Below are 10,655 nucleotides of genomic sequence, written 5' to 3' on the forward strand. Positions count from 1 at the left end.
ATCTGCAGGTGCTGAATGAGAAGAAGATATTTTATATTCCTGCTTGGAAAGACGAAGCGAAGAAATATCAAAGAGTTGTTTCGGTATGTGTACGAGAGGGAGTTCATGCTTGTAGATGAAAGATACAAGATTGTTGAAGATTACCAGACACGTGCTTGAAGTTAGAGATATGAAGCTACTGCCAAGGGGGAGTCTGTTGGTGCATGATGTCAGTAGTTCAGTATATAGTGTCTGTAATCGAGTTAGTTGGATTAGTATTTTGTAATAAGCGAAGTTAGCTGACAAGTTCGCTGATATAGGCGAACTTGTAGAGTAAGCGAAGTTAGTGACAACTTCGCCTAAACATGCTAGGCGAAGTTGTCGTGTTTATAAGCTGCTAGGTTACGGCTTGTTGAGAATTATTCATTGTATCGAGTTTACGAGTCCAGTATTTGTGATTGATATCACGTGTTTTCTGTTGCAATACAACGTGTCTTTGTTTATTGTAACGTGTGTTTGATCGTGTTAACTCGTATCGTCTTCTACGCTCGTAACGTCTTACGTAGGGATTCCGCACCTACGTAGAACGAGATATTCCGTGTAGATCCGGCTAGGAACCTACAGTGGTAGTGTATGCGACATGAATGTTTATGAATGATATAGAAAAAGTTAAGAGTGTGTACGTGGATGTGTGTGTGTGTGTGTATATATATATATAACAAAAAGATATGTAAAGTATGTATGGTTGTATGGAATGAGAAGTAGGGCAATGAACCCTAATAATATCCGAGGTATGTAGGGCTCTGAACCCTAATAATATCCGAGTTATGTAGGGCACCGAACCCCAATAATATCCGAGGTATGAATGGTACCGGACCCTAATAATATCCGAGGTATGTAGGACACCGACCCTAATAGTATCCGAGAAATGTAGGGTACCAGACCCTAATAATATCCGAGGTATGTAGAGCGAAATGCTCTTTAAAACATAGGGATAGTATATATGAACTAAATGAGTTAAAACACGAAAGTACGAAAGGTATGAAAGCATGAAAGTGTAAAAAGAAAGAATTGATGAAAATATGAAAGAATGAATAAATGTATGTAAGTATGTATGAATGAAAGATGAACAGGTTAAGTATATTATATGTATCTTCGGATGCGTATTTGTAAGTATGTGAATGAAATGTATGTTGCCTGATTAACTAGAACTCACTCAGTGTAGCTGACTTTTAGTATGCACGAAGGCAAATAGGTTGAGGTAGCTAGCTTGAGGAGACACATGGCATGGAATGTATAGGCTGTCACCTGCGAAGAGAATGCTATGGTGTTTATTTTATGTCATTATGTTATGACAATTTAAATGTTTAAGACAAAGATTTATGTTTTGTAATATATTGGCTGATGGTTTATTATTCCGCAAAAAGTTTTAATTCACTATGATATTTAGAACCGTGTTTATGAATAAATCCAACACCAAAGTTGGCACCCGGGCTCGGGGCCTTACAAGTTCAAGGTTTAGTATGTAAATATATTTTAATTTCAATCTCAAAACAATTTGAAACTATAGGGGCCAAAGATGTAAGCATATTTAAAATATAATATTAAATTAATATAATCCCAACCCCCACCCCCTGTTCCCGTTTTTCCCCACAGCCCGCCATCCGGCAAGCCCGACAGCTCCGGCCGCTCATTAAACCTCGTCAAAACTCGTATTTTAACTCAATTAAAAGCTAGTAAAGACCTTAAACCATAACAGCAACTCGTTAATCATCGTAATGACCCGTAACAACAACTAATTAGTCCATATTCAATTCGAAACCAGCCGAAATTTATTAAAATACCAATATGATCTTTTAACCCAAAACGCTCCAATCTATAAATAAGACCTAATCTAACATCTAAACTCGCAACAATCATCCATTTCTATAAACAAACTCTCTATAATTTTGTAATCAAGCGTCCAAGTTTGTATTTTCGGCTGACTACGTCCACCATCAAATCATTACACTATCAGGTAATTGTTATATGTTTTATGATCGTCTTAATCCGTATATTAAAACCCCTAACATAATTTGACCAAACATGGAACGGATTTAACACTTAGAAAACTAGGGTTTTGAATGTAGAAGATGAACATGTATGATTATTTATATATATTTGTTGTTGTTCTTAAACCAAATATTATGTTAGTATATCTGGTTATGTCATGTGAGTGTGGTCATGGAGACCCGGGTTCGAACCTAGGCCTCGACTTCATTTTTTGTTTCATTTTTTAACCTTTCCTTTAAATATTAACCAAAGGTAATGATATGTTAAAAATAATTATAAATTAAATAAAATTATTTTAAATTAACAAAAACCAGTTACAAATTATTCTACCATTTTTTCACCTAAAAACCAACATCTTGTTTTCGTAACTCGAAACCCGTTATTATTATATTATTTACCATTTCGTTAATAGTTTTAATACGCTAAAAAAATGATATACGGGATAAAAATTACACCGATAAAACCGTGCTCAATAAATAATATAATTCTCAAATTCATGACAAACAGGTAGTTAAATAATATTAAACTAATAATAAATCGTTAAATTTTCGTTAAAGCTTTAATAATATTATAATATAAAATTCCTTAGAATAATAAAATATGTATATTAAAGTACTTAAACCTCTAAGACTAAATTATTCAAATTTTATAATCCCGTTAGTTGGTTTCTAACTTTGTATTCTTTATTTATAGTTCGTGAGGTTCGATCGTTTCGGTTTCTTTAACATATTTTCGGCTTTTATTTCTATTTCATCATCAATTTCAAAGGTGAGTTTCTCATACCCCTTTTTTAACGCTTTTACATATTTTGGGGGTAGCATATATATACCCTATCAAATCAATTGTTTATTTAATCGTTTGCAAAACTACAATTCATATCATGGACTTATGTGTTTACTTGATTACTTGCACGCGGTATCCTCAATAAGTATGATCATACACTCCCTTTTGCACTCAGGACCACTTTGTTATGAGTGGAAAAGGGACCCTGGATCCAATTACGTTGGTTATTAACAACTGGAAAGGACCTTACTTACGCGATTATCCGAGTACGTTGGTTGATACCAACTGGAAAGGACCTTAATTGCACAATTTACAATGTCTCTTGGAATTGAATGGTTTTTATATTATATATATCAATACTTATGTGAACTCACAAACTATTCGTTTAGTTGACCTTTATTTTATATATATGCTACAGGGACAAACATTAGAGGATGATGCATGGAGAAGACACTAGAACATAGGTTATAATATTAAATAGACAAGTTGTTTAACTGTTCACATAATTTTCTTGTATTTCTTTGTTTACAAAATTGCGTACTTGATGTTCAAATTAATTAATAATATTGTCACTTGTGTCACATGTGTTTTGAGTAATATGTACGTTACACTCAAACGTTTCCGCTTAAGCTGGGGTGTTACACAACAACACATGGGGGAACCCATGCCACATTTTAAACGACCTATCATGACATAAGAAAACATTCTCCGTGCCGTTGGTGGAAGGGTTCTCCCGTGTGTGATACATGAACCCATTATTATGCATGAAGTTTTAAAACCGCAACATCCGGTTTAATAGGACGTTAATAATTTTTTTTAAACATTCGTGAACATGCATGGAGTATTGCCAACTTTGTTTTCATTTTTCAACTCGTCTGTAAAATTGTGTATGTCCTTCTCAATACAGCAACTGCCGGGAAACCATTTCCGTAAGAGTGAAATTTTTTTTGGCTTCATGCCCTGCATGTGTAACGTCGCAGCCATATCAACTTCCTCGTTGGACATTCTCCTGTGATACGCGTGCCCCTTCTTAAAGACGACTGGATCGTGATTGTGTGTCCCATTTACTATATGAAGATTCAAACAATCACCTCCTCGGTCGTATCTCCCTTTTAGCTTAAATGGACAACCCTTCTTTATACTATCGGTACGCCTGACTGTGGCCGTGAGTTTGGGTTACCCACCGCAATTGCATCCAAAAGTGTTTTGTCCTATACCATTAGACAACAACGTCACACCCATGCTCATAGCCTCTTTTCTTTGCCCACTCCTCCAACTCCTCACGGGAACCAAAAAACTGAAACAGTTATAAGGTGATATTTAAAACATGGTCAAATACTAATAATAGTAATTATCATATTTTAACAAAACGTATGGTTTCATACATTATCCGTTTTATACGACACCGTCATCTCGCGTGTATAATTATCATCATCATCTTCGTTCCTAGAAAGATGTACGGCGTACTCGTTGTGACCAGTCTCTTGAGAGGTATCAATAACATGGTCCGATTCTGCTTATAACCGATACCACTCTTCTACAGGTAAGGGGTACGGATGCTAACTATCGGAATACGACTCTTCAACATGAAACTGGTATGAAGGCTGGGCAATGTAATACAGGTTTTCAGATAACTAGTATGAAGGCTAGGCAATGTAATACGGGTTTTCAGATATCTTCCCGCCACATCCAAAGGGTGACGGTCGTGTACAAGATACCCCTAATAAAAAATATGGTTAACATATCTTATTTCAAAAACGACGATAGCTGGTTCAAATTTGGTAACGCCGGCTCCTGGTCATAATCTGCAAACCTCGGTGTCTCGTTCAAATCTAGAATATTCTAGTCCTCGTTTGAACCTGGAAATAGGTCGTTCCACAACCATGACATTTTTTTTGCCTTGGTTTTCTTTTTTTTTTTCATGAGAATGGTCGTGTGTGTGTGTGTGTTGCGTGCATGCATGGTAATATATATTACAATAGGGAGAGGAGGGAGCCTTCTGGCTCAATAATACAGCGTTGACCCTATCAGCCACGGAAAGGTCTACCTGTGGCGGATAGGGTACGATTTGACATTTAATTTGATACACGCAGGTTGTCGTGTACCCAATCGGTCACGAATAGATCTATCCGTGGCTAGTTTAGTCAACGACAACCTGCAAGCATCAAATCGGTGTTTGCGTACGTAAACTGCCACAAATACTGCTATCCCTAGTGCGTGGGGGGGGTGTATAATAGGACCGCAAGAATATTGTAAAATTTGTAGAATTTAACATAGATCTAATAGCATCATGTTTGACCAAGAAGTATATTACAATCGCATGGTTAGAAGGTGGTAGAGAGATATGATATGATATGATGGTGGGGTGTCACCAATGGTCTATATAATTGATATCCATATTTTGATAGGTCCTCTTTTTCACCTTTTGCTTTTCATTCTTCTTCCTTCCCTCCCTCATCTTTCTTTATTTTCCCTCCAACCTGGATTTCTGTCCCAATTGTCTCCTTCCTTATCACTTTCTTTTCAACTAAACCCTACTTAACTTCCCACCTTACAAACGCTTCAATTTCAACTAAAAAGATTAAAAAAAAAAGATGACTCCGGCGGCGGCGACGACGACGGTGACGGCGGCACCCACCACTAACTACACCGCCGGCCAGTTTGGTGACACAACTTACACTAAAGTTTTTGTTGGTGGGTTGGCCTGGGAAACCCAAAAAGATACCATGAAAACGTACTTTGAGCAGTTTGGCGAGATCTTGGAAGCTGTTGTCATCACTGATAAGATAACTGGCAGATCTAAAGGCTATGGCTTTGTAAGTAATTTTAATTTTTTTTGTTCAATGTTTTCCCTATCATTTGCATACAGGTACGGTTTGCCTATATCTCATGATCCCTTGCTAATAGCCTTGCTATTGGCAGGATTTTTATTGGGTATGATTGTATATTTGTATTGTTGTTGTTTGTTCATATTTTCATCTAGATCTTGAAGGAAATGAAGGGTTTGATTGTTATTAGTAATGGGTTTTCCTTATATTAATATCTTGATAATGAAGTTAATTAGGTTATGTATCATGTGATGTATTTGATACCAATTTCTGGGCATAAATGCAGGTGACTTTCCGGGAAGCTAACGCGGCGATGAGGGCATGCGTTGATGCGGCTCCAGTGATTGATGGTCGGAGGGCAAACTGCAATCTTGCTTCTTTGGGTGTTCAAAGATCCAAACCCTCAACCCCTAACAAACTTGGTATGCATCAATTCTTTCATTACAATTATGGTTTCATGATTGCTAATTACTTAAAAGAGTTAACATTTGGAATATATCATTTAACTAGTTATTAGCGTTATAAATTCAATTAGCCGAGTGCACATAGCGTGTAAAGATAATATAGTTATAAGTTAAGGTGAATATCCTTAATTAGCAAACACGTTTAAGAAAGGGGTTGAGGTTTTGATTAAAGAGAATCAATGAAAATCACTTAGTGAGGTAGGGATTCCACTTTTAAAAAGAATTTTATGAATGTAATGCTTTCATTACAACCATAAAACACGGGTACATAATATGCACAATATGTGTGTTTCTTCTAAAACAAAAAAATAAAATTAAAAATGATATAAAAATAAAGCATGACAGGTCATATATGTTCAACTACTGATGAGTTGATGGTACTATATTTACATCATTTTATTTTCTATATTGATTATTTAATTTGTTATAACATTGTCACATTGATAACTTAAATGGTTATTGTAACACTGGATTCATACATATCAAAATAAATAAATCTTTCTTTGGGTTGGAAAAGTCTTTGCTTGCAAGCCAATTTAGCTTTGGGTCAATTAAAAGCTTTTCATTTTTGCAAAGTAAAGTATAACTATGAGAGTATGCTAATACCAAGTTTCAAACATCATATGTGTGTGTATATATGTATATATATACTAGTAGTTATAAATATGTATAAAATAATAATGTAGGTGGAGGAAGGACCATTAAGGTAATGGGTAGTTATGAAGGAGGGTATCATAATCATAACCATCATCAAGCTGGTGTTGCAGGTGGAATGGGAACAACAGCTTTCCCTGCTGCTACAGCCTTCCCACATTATGCTATCATCCACCAAGGCATCCCTTTTCCTGCTACTAATCTTTATGGGTTAGTCTCTCTCTCTCTCTCTCTCTACATGCATCACACCACATCCATGAAAAAGCTTCACTGTATCATAAATAATTAAACTATATATGATATACAACAAAATTACCGATAGAAGGGTATGCATGTTTCTTTACAAACTATTACAATTCATTGTCAACTTTGTATCTTCGAAACATTTTATGTGAAGAAATATTTAAAAGTACACGCGATATCAAATAGTAGTCTAAACTTGATCGTTTATTAACTTGTGATAACTAATGTTTACAAATAACCATATTTACAAAACTACTAATCCTTAATCACTAACAATCGTTATTGGACTAAACAAGAAGAAAACTTAACTTGAAAGCTCCTAGTTTTGTATGTGCGACAAAATACTCTTCATACTAACGCAAGATTACTCTTAACAACATAATCTCACTTGTTCGGTTTCATATATGTATCCGCTCCACAAATACATACATGTGTATATATACTTACATTATGACAATCCACTAATTAAGCATCCATTTCCGTAATGGGAATCAATATATATTTATTTTTCAAATGGTACGAATTTCTATTCTTTATTCTCTCGATTATTTCTCTCTACATATATCTAATGATATATATGCATACGTAAAAATAGGAAGGTTCTATACAAAACACTATGTATTGCGATATATAACATGTTTAATAGAACTATATATATTTTTTCTCAGTCTAAAATTTTAATATATAGAAATGCTAGAAATACAATATTTATTCATCTATAATTTTAAAAGAAAATATATAAATAAATTTTGTTTATAAATATAAGGTATGTTTAAGTTATGTATAAGTTATATCACATACACGATGTAGCGAAAAGTCTTAAAATTTTTAAATTAGGTTAACAAAGTCAGTTGTAGCTTTTATTGTAAATGGCATGAGATGCATAAAACTTCTAATATATAAATTATCAATAAAAAGAATAAAACTAATTAAGTTTTTTTTTCTAAGAATAAGTTATCATAAGAGCATTCTCAACCGATACTCTATCCATATCTTTATAATTACATTAAAAACAGTATATTTTTCTTCTCTGTTTAATTAAATAATATTTTTTTTATATTTTAACTATTACAGTAATTTCTCACCACCCTATAATTTACAAAGAATCACTACATTTTTCTTAAATTTACAAAAAATCACTATCTTTTCTCTCTATCCTATAATTTACACTAAAAACCCTACCCCATAATTTACAAACTCCTCTCACAAAATTTTGAAGAACCCAAAGAAAATACTCTAAAAAGCTAAGAGTAAAAACTACAAATTAATAGTAAGAATAGCAGTGAAATCCAAAATATAAATATAAGAAAACCTGAAACTCGTCACGATTAAGACAAGCAATACCCAATCCATTAATGACTGGTTAAAGCATGTGGGCAGTGCCAACTCAATGGGAAAGAAAATATCATTAAACAAATCAAAAGCATCTTTGTAATTTCACTTTCTGTATTGTATTCAGGCGTGCTCTACTATCCACATGCATCATCACAATTAATAATTCTTTTTTTCTCTCTTGACTATAGTCAAACTAACCTGCAAACTGCACATGAGCGGCACTGTAGTACTTCCAGTTCTGCATGCATATGCCAGTTACTAATGTACTGTCTGCATATTATCTGCTATTTTACCAGCTTTTTATTAAAATTATTCACCATGCAGCCATGCATGCATTTATATTAATATTGCTTGTTATGCATGTTAGGTTTTTATCTCTAATTATTTGTCCAATTTGGCAGATACTCAACTTATTCTCCAGATTACGCCTACCCAACGGTAAGTTTGTCGTGCCTCATGTTCGCTTTAAAAACGTTGTGTTAATTTTGATGTTTAACTTGAATGATAATTGAATTCAGAGTTACTATAACGTGTATGGAGGTACAAATGGGCAGTATCCATTTTATGGAGCAAGTGTGGGTGCAGCTGGTGGTGGTATGATTACAGCTGCGGGTTCGACCGCAGCTGCGGCTGCCTTCTACCCGTATCTGAATCTCGCGGAAGGTAGCCATGGAAGCTACGCTACTGGTCAGAGCTATGGTGTGTATCCACACCATCTCTACCAGTATTCGGCGTTGAATTCTTCCGTGGGGTACCCGCAGTATGGTACCCCAATCTCTCTCGCCACCTCATCACCCTTACAACCTGCAGGTTTAATTTGCATCATAATCTTGTTTATTAATTAATTTTCTCACAATTGCCGGTCACACTGCAACGATTCAACTAATTATGCACGTCTTTTGATATATTTAGACGCTAGAAGTGTAGAAAATTACGAAGTATCCAATTTATTCTTGCATGCAAAGAAAAATGCAACAATGATTTGCGTATAACTAATCATAAATCTTTTGAAAAATGACTGAATTCTTTAACCAAAAAAAAAAAAGTTAGGCTAAATGTACCTGTCTCATTTCTTTTTATTTGGTGTACTCTTAATTTCAACTCGTCAAATCGGTAATATTCCTATCTTTCATATAAAACTATAAAAAGACAAAAAATTCCCTTGGTTTGATGTTTTAAGGGGGCAATAATGAAAACTTACTACGACGTTTAGCCAACCCAAAAATAACATTCTTATAGAGTATGGAACAAGTATGAATAATCTGATGATTTGTTGTGGTGTGACATGATACAAAAGATGAGAAAGAAGGCATTATTGGCTAATCGCAAGTCACTAATATTTTTGACAGTTTGTTTTGCTGTGCCACAGGCATAAACACGGTTCTGCAATCACCCGCTACTCATCATTAAGAGATTCAAGAAATTCATTGATCGAGCATTCACTTTCCATTCTCAGAATCTTTTTCGTTAAGGAAAAAAAAAACGACCTTTGGCCCAACCATGGTTATCACTTTCATTCTGTCTCTTTCATGGAGCCCTTGATAAGGTTAATCAAGGCCATCCAAGGCATGGAAACAAACCCCCGATAGGGGTTACCATCATCATTTGAAGGACATTTTTCTATCTTTTATTGAAAGGGCAGGGTCCCCTACAAACATATGCATGTGGTCTCACCAACTTATGGCTATCAAAAATAAAGCTTTATAAGTTGGAGAGATTTTATACAAGTTTTTGGCTTATGGAAATGGCCGAAAGGAAAAAACTTAGACATCATAATTTTCAACTCATTTTCTCTTCAATTAAGAGAAAATGTAAATTCTTCAAGTTTCAAACTTTTTAAGAAAGATGTCTTTTTATATGTATACATTTAGTTCAATCATGGGCATTGGAATGTGCCCTAAGTTTTTGTTTTTTAAACTCGAACCCTAGTTTTAGATTTTAAAAAAACTTGGCTAGCATGTTTTAGTTAAAACTTTTGTGCTTTTCCATCAAATTTTGTTTTCCCAAAATCATCAAATGTTTTAAAGGCTAAGAACATATGATGCTTCATTTTTTCAATTGTAAATTTACTTTGGCTAAACAAAGGGAGTTTAGTCATGTGACTGAATAACATTAAGGCATAGTTGTAGTGCATTTAGTTTTTCAAGTTTTTGTCAACTTTTTAGCTAGGAACCATGAGCTCCGTTAAAGGAAACAGAGCTTGAATGCATAAGATGATAGTAAACCGAGAGAGATATTTTCAATCTTTCGGCTTATGATCTCTGACACATAACCATGGTTAGGACACAGGTCATTGTTTCCCGCTCTCATCTCTCTC

At 34.6% G+C, this 10,655-nt stretch overlaps 1 protein-coding gene across 1 annotated transcript; it reads left to right on the plus strand.

The window, feature by feature from the left end:
- The first annotated feature begins 5,408 nt into the window (after positions 1 to 5,408).
- LOC143594630 (uncharacterized) lies at positions 5,409 to 10,174 on the plus strand. The gene is made up of 6 exons (XM_077073894.1): positions 5,409 to 5,630; positions 5,929 to 6,064; positions 6,793 to 6,970; positions 8,740 to 8,776; positions 8,857 to 9,148; positions 9,708 to 10,174. The coding sequence occupies exons 1-6, from the start codon at positions 5,409 to 5,411 to the stop codon at positions 9,746 to 9,748; spliced, it is 906 nt and encodes a 301-aa protein (XP_076930009.1). The 3' UTR covers positions 9,749 to 10,174.
- The last annotated feature ends 481 nt before the right edge of the window (positions 10,175 to 10,655 follow it).

This window comes from Bidens hawaiensis, unplaced genomic scaffold, assembly GCF_021521415.1.
Source record: "Bidens hawaiensis isolate Kalapana, Puna unplaced genomic scaffold, B.hawaiensis_p1.1 tig00044034_1, whole genome shotgun sequence".
Classification (NCBI taxonomy): domain Eukaryota; kingdom Viridiplantae; phylum Streptophyta; class Magnoliopsida; order Asterales; family Asteraceae; genus Bidens; species Bidens hawaiensis.

Coding starts and splice junctions, on each gene's coding strand:
- LOC143594630 (XM_077073894.1), top strand. CDS start 5,409: ATGACTCCGGCGGCGGCGACGACGACGGTGACGGCGGCACCCACCACT. Junction 6,971..8,739: donor CCTGCTACTAATCTTTATGG/GTTAGTCTCTCT, acceptor CCAATTTGGCAG/ATACTCAACTTATTCTCCAG. Junction 9,149..9,707: donor ATCACCCTTACAACCTGCAG/GTTTAATTTGCA, acceptor GCTGTGCCACAG/GCATAAACACGGTTCTGCAA.